The sequence below is a fragment of the Perkinsus marinus genome (genome assembly GCF_000006405.1).
Source record: "Perkinsus marinus ATCC 50983 genomic scaffold scf_1104296935218, whole genome shotgun sequence".
In the NCBI taxonomy this organism is placed as follows: domain Eukaryota; phylum Perkinsozoa; order Perkinsida; family Perkinsidae; genus Perkinsus; species Perkinsus marinus.
The window spans coordinates 8,724-25,233 of record NW_003214550.1 but is presented as its reverse complement, the minus strand read 5'-3'; the positions used below and the strand labels follow the sequence as shown (position 1 = coordinate 25,233).

Below are 16,510 nucleotides of genomic sequence, written 5' to 3'. Positions count from 1 at the left end.
CCTATTCATCATGATATCAGGTTGTGGATAAGCTTATTGATGGAGCCAATCGATTGGGTGGGGATATACGTATCAGATCCCTTTTAGAGGCTATTGATGGGCATGGACGGACCCCAGCGGACCTTGCTTCTGCATGGGGATGGACTGAGATGTTATTCATGAGGGTATGCACCAACATGATGATGACTATGATGCTAGGTGTGAATATCTACACAATCGTATGGGTCATCAACATATCGAGAGTACCCCTATAGAGTACGATTCATCCAAGCTAGTAGTTGAAGATGGTAGAGTACATTGGGAGGAGGGGGACTACCTTACTATGAACAGGCCTGTGATGATGACTATGATGAGTATCTCGGTGATGCAATAGCGGTATCATTGATAGGTTATCCTTCGATCACTCTTAGCGGACTTTGTGTGGGATGGGGGTTTCAAGTCGATACCAAACACTCTCCTTGCCCAGCGACTGGCGGTATCACAGATTCCTTATGGGGGAATCTTGGGGTATAAATGCTTTAACTGGGACTTGAACCTGCGACCTCTTACCTCAGACATCGACAAGAGAGTTTACTCTTATCAGAATATCTCCTTAGATACGCCAGTGTTGATTCATCTAGTGAGGTGAGCTCGGATGATGTTCGATCCTTGGATATGATGATGACATTTCAGGCTGCTGCCCCATTATATGCTTTCGACGCGACTCTTGGCCATAAGCATCCCCTCATCAGATACTATGGGGAAGCTCTCCTATCATTATTAGGAGGGAATAACGTTGCTTATGCTAGATATCCCCAATTTGGTATTGGACCACGTAGGGCTGGATCCCAGATGCATACCCATCATGCTGCCCTTAATGTACTCTCATCATCATCATACCCTACACCATCATACCCTCTCTTCAGCTCCTCCTCTGTGGTCGTAAGCGATGGCTTCTACTACCATCCCGATACGCCTTCTGGTCACATAAACCATCATTTACTCAATGGGAGAATTGGCGTAATCTACCTAACGTTATCGAGATTGAACAACTACCAGGTAAGTGTCTCTATCCTCCCTATCCTTCATTAATCTTTAGGTGATGTACTATACATACCAGAGTTCTGGGGGCACGCTACACTCATACAGGATGATGATACAGCCACTGTGGCTATTGTAGGCTTTAACCTCTCTCTCCACTTCCTCACTATCATCCTTTTATCAGGAATTTATACCCTCACAAAGTGTTCATGCTTGATCGTTTCTGATCGTATCACAGTGTGTTGTTCCTATCAGCTGTCAATGATGAGACCAGCAGCAGCAGCAGGTAGCTGACCTATGTTCACGTGGGAAACATCCTGAGTGACGACCCATGAAGCTGGGGCTTGTCGGAACACAGACACTGACAGGTTACTAACAGGTTTTGACACAATGCCCCCAATCGGCGGAAGAGATGACCATCGAGTCTGTACCATAGGGAGAGAATATACGTGGTAGCCCATGATACCATGATGGACCAGTACACAGTACGCGGGTATTACACGCATAGAGTGGATCACACGCATGAGGAGTTCTCAATGCCGACTGCCAACTCGATCAGGGTTTTCCGACATGAGGATGTGTACCCAATGGGTCGTTGTGTTATGATAGTTGGCGGGTTACATGGAACTCAGCGTGATAGGTGTAGATGAGAGCGGGGATGCTGCTGTGCTATGTGGAGAGTTCTTAGCCGATGGATCGGAGTTTGATAGTTGGTGTCTGCGGCCAAGAGGGAATCCAGACGAACGATAGGACGAGAAAATCACCATCTATTTAAGGGTGGGCTTGTTATCGGATCGTTAATATTGATGACGATGGGGACTCCAAGTAGCCTCCGTTAGTAGAGAGAGACCAAGGGAGAATTATGGAAACAAAAGTTACCCGATGCAGGATTCGAACCTACGACCATCTGCTCCGTAGGCAGACATTCTATCCAGCTGAACTAATCGGGCTCTAATTAAAAGTACTAGAGAGCATATTGAATCGGAACTTGAGCAACTGCTACGTACTACATCACACGAGCATATGCATCTCCGTCTAGAGTAGTATACCTCCCTCTCGGGCGAAATCATCCGACCATCCTCCAACTCCTGTGCAATCATTATGGCCTATTGTTCCCAGCACTTCTCTGATTTACCTCAGAGGTATCTGACAGGGATATTGTTAGTATTGATCCATTCATATGATCGTAAGGCCGCCTGCTCTCGAGGGCAGGCAGTTCGACCTGGCTCCACATGGAAGACCTGCCTGAGCGGGGCTCGATAGGAATCGATTAGGTGATTATATAGTGAGAATCACATCAGGGTGAACACTGCTCCCAACCAGTGGAGGCTGGTAAAGACTAAACTATGGATATAACCTGTCGTTACATTAGGGTGTTAGGGTCAGGGCATCTATTCTTCGTTTCTCTCCCTGCATCCACCAACCCACTATATGTGATGGGCTTTTTTCATTTCAATGGCATTCTCCTTCTTCCCTTGTGATGGTAGTACACATACATCGCATTCAAGGTTGCTGGGGCTGTCCATGTCTCGATGAACGCAACGGGAAGGTATCCTCTCGCATGTTCGATTATGCGTCGATCATGGCGACGTGCTAAAACGTCACGCGTACTTGTGACGTTTTAACACACTTATTCGAATGAACGATTATGCTTTAGAAGACCACCATCGGGAGTCTTATAACTATGTCTACTCCATCGTCTTCCTCCTCCTCTTCATCATCATCCTCCGTTTCTTCTTCTTCTTCTCCTCCTCCTCATCCTACCCGTCGAAGGAAGAGGCCAGTATCAGAGGTTGATGGTATCAGTGAAACAGCTATTGCACGACGATTGGGTAGGAGGTTAAGGAGTATGACACAACTATTAAGGGAGGATACACCACAGGCTAGTGCTATCCTTACTACTGGTCTATCTACTATTACTAGTAGGAGTAAGCAACAGCACCAGTCTAATAAGAATGAGGAACAACAACAACATACTACCAATATTGGAGATATTATAAAGAGTGCGGGGGCTACTACATTGGATGAGGTTGTTGATGATAATAGTGATGATGAGAATGATGATGATGGAGATATGGCTGGTTTATTACCTTATATTGATAATAATATAGGGTCTAGTACACAGGTAGATCGTAGTCGTGGTAATACTACTACCTCAAACCTCCCACAATTACGATTTGATGAGAGTGGTAATATAGTATTGGTTGATGATGAAGGAGCTGGTAATAGAGGACAAGAGGATAATACTAATAATACTATAGGGGATAATAGTCTAAGACTAATGCATACTAGGGTAATCTAGTTATAGTTATCATCATATACCCTTGTCTTTAGGATGAATCTGGACAGAATAACTATAAGTATGCTTATAAGAAGTCTATAGGGGGTAAATGGTCCAAGGATGATACTAACCTCTTCTATAAAGGGATTGAAATGTACTACCATCTATATCAGCATCATCATGATAAAGTTATTATTATTATCAGGTATGGTCCTGATCTAATGCTTATATCAACAGTGTTTGGTTCTACAAAGACTCCTGCACAATTACGTCAAAAGTTGAAGGTAGAAGGTAAAAGGAATCCTAATAGGCTTAACAAGGCCCTAGAGTCTAGGAAGACCATAAGCTTGTAATAATAAGACTAGTGTATAGAGTGTAGCTATTGATGATGTCATTAGGCAAGAGTTTGAGAAGGCACATGGTCCAATAGATGGTATTGATGATGATAATGGAGGAGGAAGAGGAAGAGGAGGGGTTGCTGGATTTGATTACCAAGCTGATCTTGTTCGGATACTTGATGGTATCGATTGAATAGGATGTTGTTGTCGCTGTCGTCTATTATAAGACCATTATTATCATGGAAAGGGGTGGAGGAGGAGGAGGACCCTTCAACAATACCAATAACCAGCAACAGGGTATAATAACGTTTTAGTACAATACTACACCAAATACAGTATCATTATCATCATATACTTGTGTTCATACTAATTATGTCGGTGAGAATCGATAATCTGGTATATTGCTAAGGATGATGCTCAACTTTTTACCATCACCAAAGTATTGTATAATAGATAGGTGAGGCCTCGATAAGGTGGTTTATATACAGAGTATCATGATTATTATGACGGATGATAATAACAGGTGTTCTGACGTCCAAGAAGGAGAAGTCCGGAATCTAAGGGTGTCGAATTAATGCCAATGATGATGATGATATCGGGGTAGTTATGATATCCCTCAGACCTATCCAAGGAAGGGTACAAGTAATATTGTATAAGTAGATGCGTACTGGGAAGATAGAACTGGGACTGGGTAATAATAAGGCTATTATTAATAATAAGATGCAGAAGAAGAGTGGAATATGCTTATACATCATCAACATCATCATACGAAGTGGAATCATTATACAGGCTAGGGGCTAAGTATAATTGAATATACTCGTACTACATGAATAGTATTATTGTGTTATTACTGTGTAGTGGTGGTATAAGGGTATAGGGTTGTATAATATATGGTCAATAACCATGATGATGATTCTATGCTAAGGGTACCTAATAATTCTAAAGATGCTATTGAGTATATACTTAATAGTAAGGATATTGATACTATATTAGGGAAGACATCATCTACACGTCGTACTAACTTCAGAAGACTAGCCTTATTAGTAGTAGAACAAGTGACGATGGTGTGGTATGATGATAATGTAGATAATAGGTGCATCCAGATAAGTGTAAAGATGACGATAAAGCAACAGATGCCTTTAGACGCTTAGTAGATATAATGGAAGAGGAAGGGGAGGATAATGATGATGATAATAAGGAGGAAGGATATACTACATGGAGGTAGTAGTAGTAGTAGGATTGGTGGAATAGGATATTGATCCTTGAGGTGGTGGGAGGCATCTACATTTGAGGAGAGGGAGAGATTATGGTCTAATCTAGAGGAGGCATTTACCAGGGAGATGAGGATGGCTAGAGATAAAGATGAGGAAAGGAGACGATTAAGAATAGAAAGGAAGAGACAAGTAGTAGTAGTGCTGCACCGTAATCGCGATATATAGCTCCTCCGCAATTAGTATTAATATAATAGAGAATTCCCGAGTGAAGAGTTGTTAAGAACTCCTCCTCCTCTTCCTCCTGTTCTTCTTCTTCTGTGTGATGATACATTTATCCTTCATTTAGCATGCTCAAGCGGAACGTGCTGCTGTTGATACCACCGACCCCTACTTTAAAGCTGCTGCGAAAGCTGAGGTTAACAGTTTTGATAGGCGAACTGCAGGATGGAGGGCATTTAATAGGAAGAAGAGGAAGAAGAACTGTAGATAATGTATCATACTATTGTGTTGTTGTTGTTGTTGATTATAATAAGGGAATACGATTACATAGACCTTAGTATGATCATGCCACCTACTCCATATGATGATAATCCTCTATGGGGCTGTCATTTAGCATTAGCTGAATATACAGAGGCAGGAGAATGGGCTCAACTATTAAGGACAATCAATGAGGGAGATCACCGAGGAGCCACTACTACATAGTACTACTACTACAATCCTCTCCATCATCATCATCATCCTGTTGATGATGTTAGTATTACCTTCCTAGTATCTCTAAGGGATCTATTAAGACGATATAAGGATGATATACTAAAGGAATGGTATAGGGCAGTTACCACTACATTAGATTGCCATAATCTTCATATACAGTATTTATCTACCCTCCTAGATGAGGTAATAGTGATGATGATGGTAGTAGTATTATGTGGTACCCCTTCCCCTCTACCTTGTTAGATCATAGAAGGGATATCATCCTTATCCATTACTTCAATAGAATATTTAAGATTGCCAGTAGTAGCTAAGGTATTCCTTAATCAAGTTGAGAATAGTACTACCTCCGACACTCTACCTCCTATTAAGAGGGCTAGGAAGATAGTAATAAGCATGGTCGTAGTAGTAGTAGTAGATGCCTTTTGTAGTTACGTTTACTACCACCTACTGCATCACGTATCATGAATAGTAGTATAATGAGTAGTAGTAGGAGAAGAGCCTCTACCGGCAATAGGAGGATAAGGAGGATGAGGAGGAGGAGGTCTATGTCGTGAGTATCCTCCTCCTACTACTACCTCTCCTTATTACTAACACCATCAGATTGTCACCCTACACCAATAGAGACACTACTGTAGGGTATCTGAGGGACAGTAGATCTGATGTTGATGATGATGTTGATGAGTTAACCCTACCCTATGAAGAGGATATTATAACTATGCCAGGGGGTTCCTCTACATTAAGGAGGGCCTCTACTGGATCTGTAGATCCTCATTCAATACAAGGGGATGAGGTAGAGGAGGAAGAGGAAGAAGGGCCTAGTAAATGGATAGAAGGGGCAAGAGGACTTGGTGGATCCGATATAGGTGTATTATCGTTAGGATATGCTGTTGGCATATGTGTGAGGTAATAGGTAGTAGTAATGAGGAGGAGGATAAAGAAGAAGAGTGTATGGGTAGATACCTTAGTACCTCATTGAAGAGCACAGTAGAAGCACTACACTCCATATCATCTAAAGACCTGGTAATAGGGATATCTCCTACTACTACTACTATCCTACCCTTAGCAAACCTACTTGATGTCTATTAATGATGATCTCCTTCTCCATCAAGGAGGTCATCATCAGGACTACTGGTCTACTATAGCTAAGAGTGGTAGGGAGTTGAAGGAGGTAATATAGTCCATGCTAGTAGAAGGGGGTGTTGTTGTTATGGTATCAGGGACATCGACGTGATGTTGTTATTGGAAATGGTGTAGGAGTTGCTCATAGAGTTGATAATGATTGTGATATTAATGGTGATGTACTGATGGGTAGTGTAGGGGTAGAAGGAGAAGTAGGAGGAGGTAGTAGTAGTAGTTGCTCCTCTCCTGTTAACTACACAGTATGGAAGGATATTAGTATTAGTGATAGTGGTGGTGGATGCTGGCTGTTTGAGGTCTATTGTGATACTATCCTTGAGGATATTAGATCTAAGTGGTTATCTCTATTGCGTACTACTAGTATGGATTCTAGTGTAGAAGGGGTTGATCGAGTCCTCATAGGTAGTAATAGTAGTACTATTCCTTTTACTAATCCCTTATGACAGGTATGTATGAGGTAGTAAGTAGTAGCAAGAATACACCAATACGTAGAGTAGCAGAGGAGTTGACTACTAATGATCATCATCCCTGTCCGACTACCTCATCTATATGGTCGGCTTTGGATCGTATATTAGACCTTTATAAAGATGATGATGGTCATGATTATGTATTAAGTAGAGTATGTAGGATGAATCTCTATTGGTGGTGGTCGCAACTAATATATCATGTACATAGAGAACGATATCATACTACTACCACTCTATCATCATTATCATCACTACGTCTACCATCTAATAGATCTAACCTCAATGATCTTGATAGTGTACTACCTAGTGACTGTCTATTCACCTTTCCTAATGGTAGATTGAATATAGACTCTTGTACTCAAGTACCGCAACTAGCCCTTATAATAGGACGTTATCGTATTATACGTTATGTTGGATGTGGTGGCTTTGCTAGAGGCTTTATAGGTATTGATAATGATCCACAATCATTATATGATCCTGTTGATGTATTTATTAAGATATTCTATTCTTCAAAGGATTCTCCTATGGGTACACGTCCAAATGATAATGAGATCATGTATCGTATTAATGAGGTAGAGAAGGAGTTAACATTATCAGAAAGGCTATTACAGTGTGCACCTAGATTAATGAATAGTGAGTGCTTTGTAAGGATCTTAGCTGTACATAGAGGAGTTAAAATGGAATGCCCTCTAAATAATAATACACAAGGTAGGGTATCAGCAGTCATTACTGAATTATGTTATGGTGGTAATCTTAAAGAGATCATGGATAGACATAATACCACACCATTCTCAACTCATGTTCGATCATGTATTGCCAGAGATCTACGCTCCCTCATACAGTGTCTATATGGATCAGGTAATAGTAATACCTAATATATCATTGTTGATTATTACATAGATGATATTAACGATCGTTATTATCATGGTGATATAAAATGTGATAATCTATTGGTTGGACGACGTGAACCACGTTGTAATGGTCGTATAAAGTTGGCAGATTATGGTAGTATAATACGTTTAACATCATTAGAAGCACCTAAGAAGTATGAACACTCTACGCATGAATATGTGTAGGTTAACATTCTTCTTCTTGTTGTTGTGATATTATTATATCTCGTAGACATCCTAATGGTCCTAGTATATACCCTATGGTGGTTGATGTATGGAGTGTTGCATTGGTCCTACTTATCATACATGTCCATGCTTATGGTCCTACTTTTAATGATATTGTAGATATAATACGTAAACACCAAAAGGTAGTGGTATTAGAGTGGTAGTGTTGTGTATATATTATCAGGTACATTGGGGTGCATTATTAGCACTTGTACATGGAGAAGAGAAGAATATCCTAAGCCCTCTATTAATGAACTTGATAGATATATCATTCGATATAAGAGATGATATCAATGACTTTATCAATCATCCATACTTTTTAAAGGAGGTTTTACCATCAATCACTGATCATGGTGATGTTGATATGATACAGCATCAGCATTATCATGCCTCTATACCAGCAGATCTACTTCAACATCCCTTACCATCATGGCCTATGCTTAATCTTAGAGCATTATCTAAGGTACCTGCATTTGGGGTAATGAGGAGGACTTTGATGGAGGTAGTTAATAATAATACTATATGGGATATAGTTGGTATATATCCTGATGATAGTAGGATAGATTTAGATCTTAAATTGGATGATAATAGTATAGTAAGGTAAGAAGAAAGGCAGCAATGAATAGGGCTTATTATAATAATAGTAGTACTAGGTTCAATGCTAATATGGTACAGCGCGAAGATGATTTTTGGTGGATGTGGATAGAAAGTAATGATGATGATGATGACCATGATATAGTATGGGTGAATAACCCCATATATATTGATTTTCTAAGGAAACTCCTTATGGTACTTTATTCATAGTAAAAGGATGCTGTCGTGTTGATATCATTATTATTACAGTGCTGCTGCTGCTGCTGTAGTAGTAGTATGGTACTCAATGATAACCCTAACGATAATAACATCAATGCTTTCTTCTTCTTCTTACCTTCTATCCTGACTACTCATCACCAATCTACCACTCCTAGCACTATAATCCATAATCTTCGTAGGACATGATAGCCAAACGAGTAGGTGGTAGTAGTAGTAATGATGCTATTGATACTAATACACTACACACTATCATTGTTATGGAGATGATGATGCAGTGTTCGAGTAAAGTGCTTGATGGAGTATAGTATCGATATTATGTTTAGGAAAGGTGATGATAGATAGATCATTGAAAGCAGATACACATGGTGATGTAGTACTAATGATAGGTATTTCATCGACTAACCCCTCGAGTTTAGTATAACCATCAGGCTTAGCTAATAGATAGGATGCAAAACTATTACCAATAAGGATAACATTAGATAACACATCATCATGTTGACATAATATTGATACATATAGACTCCTATCACAATGTGGCATGAATAGCAGCAGCTGCATAGTACTACTACTACACCTGTGAGAGGATGATGATGATGAGGGTGTCGTAGTAGTAAAACCAAATGCATGAGATATACGATTGTCACCATCATCCATACATGGATCACTAATAGTAACTTCCTCTATACCCAACTCCCTCTTTAATGCTACTACCAATGCGAATTGGTATAATGATGGTATAGAATTATGAATCGAACCAATACCATAACATTCTATACTCTCAATAATAGTGATAGTATTCATGATATTAGACCATAAATCGCTACATTTAATATCAAGTATACATTCCTCTACCCTCCTTATCCAATACTCCACCTCCTTATTCGTCATCATTATATTCCTATCATCATGTACACCTTTGCCAGACATAACAGCTAATGATGCTGTACTTGTACGTACTATCCTCCTGTTGGCTCTCCTGTTCTTACTTAATGTAACAGTAGTCCATCCATCATCAGCAACATCACAAGCAGTAGAAGTCATCATCATAGTAAGACACTGTAAGAGAGGAGTATCACTGTGGCGAGCGCTAGTGACGTCGAGTTCCCGGGGATTTGATAAATTATAGAGACACAAGTGATGATAATCTCAATAACTGGCGTCCTCTTTATTTTGTACTTGTTGTTAATGATGATAACTACATGATGATGATGTTATCCCAGACCTGTACGTACCTTGTTATTGATGATATCATTAATATCATGTTGAATGATTATATGATGATATTAGACTCAAAGGATTGGGCTAATGTTATGATGGTTAATAGATCTATGAGGTGCATTATGGATACTCCTGCTGGTGAGTACTCCTCAGTATTGTACTCTCATCCTCAATTCATACTCCTATTGTTCAGTATGGTATGGTATGGCAATACAATCCAGGGATATAACGATACTTGAAGGAAGCATTCGAGAGGGATTTGCCCATACTAAATGGATATTCGATTGGAAAGGCTATCTAATACATGTCTCATTGTATAGGAGGAATAAGATGATGATGAGGATATGGGTACTACAACATAGATAAATGGTGATACTATCTCGTAATAGGTACATTTGTGTAATACTCTTGCTGTTGCTATATACCTTCCTACTACATCTAATTATTATGATGATGTTATTACTCAACTCCTACTCATACCATCAGGTAGTAGATTACGTCATATTACATCGATACGTGAACCCTTCACTAGACCAGGTAATAATAATAGCATTGTGTATGATTATGATGATGTTGGTGTTAGGTCCTGTAGTAGTGGTAGAGGATATTGTACCAGACATCCATCTACTATTAGAACTACCTCTAGATACTACTACTAGTACGGTATGGATGTTACCACCACATTATCATACATCACATGAGTGTATGATGGTACTACCCTCACATAGAGAGGAGGAGGAGGAGGCTGACCATAATCATCATATCATATCTGGTCATAGTACTTGGTTGGTCGGTATTGATGTGATAATAGATATGAGGTCATCATCATCATCATCCTATTGTTATTATCAATACCAACGTGAATGGATAATATTAGATAGATATGATACATTAGCTCACCTTAGAGATAAGATACTTCATATGATATCGAGTACTATCACATACCCCTCACATCTACTACAACAACCACTACCACTCATTACTAATCTTATCTTAGCACCGGTACTTCTTGCCGGCTTACCACCACCATCAACTACAGACGTACATCACCATCTACTGGCAGTAGTAGGTGATAAGGATAGTATGATAAGGATTGACGACGATAATAATGGACAGTTAAAGCTGATGGATGATCTTAAATGGACATCATCAGAGATATTACAATTGGTTATATTAGATAATAACGATCATCATCATCATAATACAACAGCGGTTATATATCGTGATTATGCTGCTACTCTTGGTATTATGTCTATCGATAATGATATAACATTAGATAAAGAAGTAGTTGATGGTGAGTATGGTGGTGGTGGTAGTATGTTATGGGATAGAGTTAAAGATCATAATGATATCAAGGATAATAGTAAGGATGATTATAATCATAATAATACCACCATAGACTATGATATCTCTTGGTGTAATGATAATAATGGAGTGGATGATGATGATGATGATGATGATGATGATGATGATGATGATGATGATGATGATGATGATGATGAAGTGATGAATAGTAGTGATGATGATGATGATGATGATGGTAGTAGTATTCCTAGTGAAGGCTCATTACTACAAGGCTTACTACATAACTATATATCTAATGGTATCCATCAACACAGCCAGCTTCCTGGGCATAGATTCCTTACCAGTGATGATGATGCTGGTAGTAGTAGTAGCCTAAGATGGGAGGATGAGGAGGAGAGTTATGGAGCATCGATATATGAAGATCGACATAGATCTCTTGTTATTACACCAATAAAAAAGAAGATATTATTATCAAGCAAAGATACTCGTCAATTCGAGTTCCATCCTACATATAATAATATCCTACTTACTGGACATAGATCGGGTCATATAAGTATAATAGATACAGATGATGATAAATGTATAGAAAGAGTTAAAGCTGATGATAGTCCTATATTAGCTCTTACTTGGTTCAATCATCAACCTAATATAGCCCTATATGGTGCATCTCCTAGTGGTCACATTGGTTATCTTAAATTCAACAACAACAACAACATCAGTACTGATGATGATGATAGTGGTGGTGGTGGTGTTATTAGACAGTATAGGAGTTGCTCCTCCTCCTCCTCTTCCACGTCGTCAACATTTAATAATCTGAGTTCGATATCGATTAACTGTACAGATGATTACTTTATGACTAGTGGCTTTGTACCAGATGTAGCACTATTCGATGCAGCTACTGGTAGTCTTATTAATATATTACCAGATATACATTCACACTTCATCAATATACTACGATTCACCAATCATAATCCTCATCTATTTGCTACTAGCTCATTTGATCATACTTGTAAGGTATGGGATCTCAGACTACCTACTACTTCAACAACAAGAAGAAGAAGTACTCCGGTATTCACAGCATATACACAATGCTTGAATGTTATGTGTACTTTCAATGCGGATGATACACATCTACTATGCTCGGGATTAGATGATCAACTACTACAATTCGATCTAAGGAGGCAGCTCCCTTCCTCTTCCTCGTTGTTAAGGATGGATATTAAAGCCCTACATTCACGTACTAACTATAGACGTAGTGTTTATCTAGCTGATGGTAATCATTTAATAACTGCTGGTACTGATGAAAACTACTATACACTTATGAATATGCATAATGGGAGGAATAAGGGTAATAGTAGTAGTAACAACAACAAGACTAATGTGATGATGACGATCAGGTATAATACATCTATCCGGTTTATTATCAATACCTCCTAGGAGACCACCACTATCAGCAAGTGGTACTAGTAGTAGTTATAATACTCGATGTATCCTTGACTCTACGTCATCATCATCATCATCCTTATCCTACTACTATCGGAATACCACACCTTATCGAATATTAACTAGAATGCTCAACAGGATGAGTATCATTACAACTAGGGTGAGAATAACAAGCCTATATCGTCCTCCTGTTCCTCCTTCTCTCTCATCCCTTTCATCATTATCAGCCTTCCCCGCCGCCTCAATCTACAATACCACCCAACGTGTCAATGCTTACTGCACCTGTGGTAAGTAGTACAACAACATCAGCATCAACATCATTATTATTAACACCGCATCGCTGTTCCTCTATAGCGTTCCTATCATGGTTACCCTCGACATGATGATGAAGATGATATTCAGAGGGATGGTAGCTCAATAGCATCATCATCATCAGCAGGAGGAGGAGGAGGAGATAGCAGTATGGATGATACATTACTTGAATATCATCATGATGATGATAACACAGAGGACAGTCATAGCGACACGGATATTAAGAGTAGCACTATTATCATCATTATGGTGATGATGATTATGATTATGATCCTTTACTATAGGTGAGTATGTCCAATCAGTCCGTGGACATCCAATTCATCCGACTACCATTGGAGTACTACTATCACCATATAATAGAATAGGGGATAGTTATGTAGCCCTTACAACATTAGATAGGACTGTACTACTACTCGACGAAGACGAAGACGACCAATGAAGATATCCTCTATCCTTTATAAAGTAGTAATACTAACTGTACTTGGATACCGACATTGGATATTGCTTCTGCAATAACAAGAACAGCTTCATCATCATCATTATCACTGCCTCCTCCTTCATTATTGGTGTTATCATCTATTATCATGTTATTGAGTTGTCCTACTCCTCCTTGATATGAACACATCTTAGTCTAACATCCTATGAATACTACCCGAACAGAATCAGATATATCAGACCCGACACGGGAGGAGATGTTATGCAAGATAATACGGAGGAGCTTTGATCTCTTCGATAAGCTTGGTACGGGCACTGTTGTACCTGAGTAATAATAGTATTATAATAAAAATGTAATGGTTATAATAATTGTGATGGTAGGGAGATTGGTACGATAATGCGGTATCTTGGCCAATTCCCTACGGAGACTGAATTAGTTGAGGTTGTTATTAGAGAGTTGAAGGATAATGCTGTAATACTACTGATGATGAGGATGTGTGAGCAGTATCAGCAGCATGGACTACGGTTTTAGACCACTGACAACACTACTACTGGCAGCAGCAAACAGTCCAATAACAACAACATTACCAAATCCACTCCTATTGCTTATCATCATTTTGAGAAGGTCATGCTGAGATGCCTTAAGGAGCACGAATATGATCCTGATGATAGCGAAACCCTCCTAGAGGCATTTCAGTAGGATCAGGCTATTCATCATCATCATCATTATTGTTGTTTACCATTTACAGTGTACTAGACCCCGACCGTAAAGGATGGGTTGATACAAATCAGATGAGGGATTACCTGGGATCAGGTCATACTGGATTTAGGGAAAAGGTAACAACAATAACAGCAGAAGAGGACGAGTTGACGCTTATCAGGAAATGTCGGAATTCATTCAATTTGCTCGAGATGGTGGAGATGATAGAGATCCTAAGTAAGATAGTGTATCAACCAATAGTACTCTCATTATTCAGCAATCTACGATTATATTATGAAGATTACGTTGCTCAGTTGACGACTGATGTCGAACATCATGTTCATACTTTATACCATAATATACCCAATAGATAATGTGGGCATTATGCCTCTAGGTGTTATATCAACTGATTGTGTTGCGTAACTAGTAGGAGGCACATACTCCCTAACCTCATCACGTTGATAATGTACAAAACAGTTGCATGAGTGTCCTCCACTAGGAGGGTGTTGAGGGCGTAATTCCCGACCAGTGGCCTAACTGTGTGTAACTCAATACTTTTGTGGTTGTGGTGATGATATGATTAGTATTCTGAACATGCAATATTGGAGGATATCAAGACTCCTCAGTAGTAGATGATACCGGGTTATGAAAAGATGTGGTCTGTCGACGAGAAGAGTCAATAGTAGAGTTGGGCCCAATCCCACCACAGTTGGGTTGCTTAAAGAATGTAGTCCGACGACGTCTAGCTTTAGTGAATGGTGATGAGGAGGAGTCCCACCATTGACGGAATATATTCTCACTATTCTTACAGAACCCATCAGTAGCATCATGATGATCCTCATGATGATGATGATGGTGGTATTCTTGACTACCACACTGAAAGGGTAACCACCTTAGAGGGGGAGTATAGCAGCAGTAATACTAACCATGTCCTCGTCATTATCATCACTAGGTAAGGCTGATGTACTCTGAGAATGTTGTTGATTCCCCATCCTCGTCGATGAATTATGATGATGTCTACTACGAGAGGGCCACTCTCTTGGACGGGATGATGAGAACACTTCCGACATCCTATATAGATCATCATCATTACCGAGGCATCATAGTGAGGATAATGACTACTACCTTGATTTGAGACAAGCCGCCGTGAAACCAGATTGTCTTCTTCTTCTTACTCCATCATCCTTCCTCCTTTGAGGGGCCTCTTCATCCTCACCTTCTTCTTCTACCCTCATCCTATTATCATTATGCGTCTCAGTCGACATGTTATTATTATGAGAGAAATGAAGATCCTCTCCTCCTCCTCCTCCTCCTTCTCCTCCTCCTTCTCCATCATCATCAATGCCATCACCCTTCTGTCTTCTACCAATAGATGTGAATCTATCCAACACGAATCATCAAGACCTCCGTTAACTACTACTACTACCCCTCGAAGACACCATCATGATGATTACGATCATACTCCTGGGATCTCCAGGGTCCTGTTGTTGTCGACCTCTTGTTGTGTATAATAACCCTGAGTGCTCTTGATGATATCCTATCCCCTATTAGTAATACTTCCAACCTGCTCCTTCTTGAACGCCTCCGCTCTGTATCATCGTCATCATCATCATCATTACCTTGGTTTATGGTAGTAAAGTAATGACTTGGTGTTGGTGGTGGTGTTGGAGTTATATTAGCTGCAATATTGTTGTTGTTGTTGCCTCCAGTAGGAATAGTTCTCCTTTTTAATAATAGATCATATTCCATTCTCTCAATTGGATCAGTAAGTACTCTATAACTCTCTTGTATACGATGGAACCATGCATGACACCTACATCACGCTACTACTACTAATACTATTATAATCATTCCTACCTTTTAATCTCATCAATAGTCCTATGACCATTCTTATCAGGATGCCATAATCGTGCTAGATCCCTGAATGATGCTTTTATATCATTATCACTTGCATAATGTGGTAGCCTTAGAATAGTATAATGATCACATTTATCCAATCTA

General features: G+C 39.6%; 5 protein-coding genes and 1 non-coding gene across 6 annotated transcripts in view; 3 read left to right on the top strand and 3 right to left on the bottom strand.

Moving 5' to 3' along the window:
• Positions 1-1,896: 1,896 nt before the first annotated feature.
• Positions 1,897-1,970, bottom strand: Pmar_PMAR029447. Its single transcript has one exon. It is a non-coding gene; the product is annotated as a tRNA-Arg (tRNA).
• A 771-nt stretch (positions 1,971-2,741) lies between these two features.
• On the top strand, positions 2,742-3,954 carry Pmar_PMAR029446 (transcription factor TFIIIB, SANT domain, putative). Its single transcript, XM_002784474.1, has 4 exons — positions 2,742-3,313; positions 3,355-3,455; positions 3,507-3,650; positions 3,700-3,954. The coding sequence occupies exons 1-4, from the start codon at positions 2,870-2,872 to the stop codon at positions 3,830-3,832; spliced, it is 822 nt and encodes a 273-aa protein (XP_002784520.1). The 5' UTR covers positions 2,742-2,869; the 3' UTR covers positions 3,833-3,954.
• An 844-nt stretch (positions 3,955-4,798) lies between these two features.
• Positions 4,799-13,357, top strand: Pmar_PMAR029445 (hypothetical protein; the record flags this gene model as incomplete). Its single annotated transcript, XM_002784473.1, has 15 exons — positions 4,799-4,860; positions 4,907-5,042; positions 5,200-5,335; positions 6,329-6,427; positions 6,475-6,584; positions 6,628-6,732; positions 6,782-6,905; positions 8,201-8,240; positions 8,291-8,426; positions 8,468-8,636; positions 10,384-10,452; positions 10,801-10,851; positions 10,898-11,677; positions 12,634-12,687; positions 13,290-13,357. The coding sequence occupies 15 exons, from the start codon at positions 4,799-4,801 to the stop codon at positions 13,355-13,357; spliced, it is 2,139 nt and encodes a 712-aa protein (XP_002784519.1).
• A 658-nt stretch (positions 13,358-14,015) lies between these two features.
• Positions 14,016-14,750, top strand: Pmar_PMAR029444 (troponin C, skeletal muscle, putative; the record flags this gene model as incomplete). Its single annotated transcript, XM_002784472.1, has 5 exons — positions 14,016-14,137; positions 14,191-14,281; positions 14,342-14,505; positions 14,559-14,646; positions 14,691-14,750. 5 exons carry the CDS (start codon positions 14,016-14,018, stop codon positions 14,748-14,750), a joined length of 525 nt encoding a protein of 174 aa, XP_002784518.1.
• A 652-nt stretch (positions 14,751-15,402) lies between these two features.
• Pmar_PMAR029443 (hypothetical protein) lies at positions 15,403-15,774 on the bottom strand (the record flags this gene model as incomplete). Its single annotated transcript, XM_002784471.1, has 2 exons — positions 15,403-15,477; positions 15,685-15,774. The coding sequence occupies 2 exons, from the start codon at positions 15,772-15,774 to the stop codon at positions 15,403-15,405; spliced, it is 165 nt and encodes a 54-aa protein (XP_002784517.1).
• Positions 15,775-16,362: 588 nt separating this feature from the next.
• The window catches only part of Pmar_PMAR029442 (hypothetical protein), a gene marked incomplete at both ends in the record, with an annotated part of 294 nt that continues 146 nt past the window's right edge, over positions 16,363-16,510 (bottom strand). Inside the window, one exon of the mRNA XM_002784470.1 lies at positions 16,363-16,510. Coding sequence (XP_002784516.1) covers positions 16,363-16,510 — 148 coding nt within the window.

What these genes read in the sequence shown, in the direction of transcription:
- Pmar_PMAR029446 (XM_002784474.1), top strand. Translation starts at nt 2,870, where the DNA reads ATGACACAACTATTAAGGGAGGATACACCACAGGCTAGTGCTATCCTT. An exon ending in TTCTATAAAGGGATTGAAAT is followed by an intron (nt 3,456 to 3,506) that starts GTACTACCATCT and finishes TATTATTATCAG; the next exon opens with GTATGGTCCTGATCTAATGC. An exon ending in TCTAGGAAGACCATAAGCTT is followed by an intron (nt 3,651 to 3,699) that starts GTAATAATAAGA and finishes TGATGTCATTAG; the next exon opens with GCAAGAGTTTGAGAAGGCAC.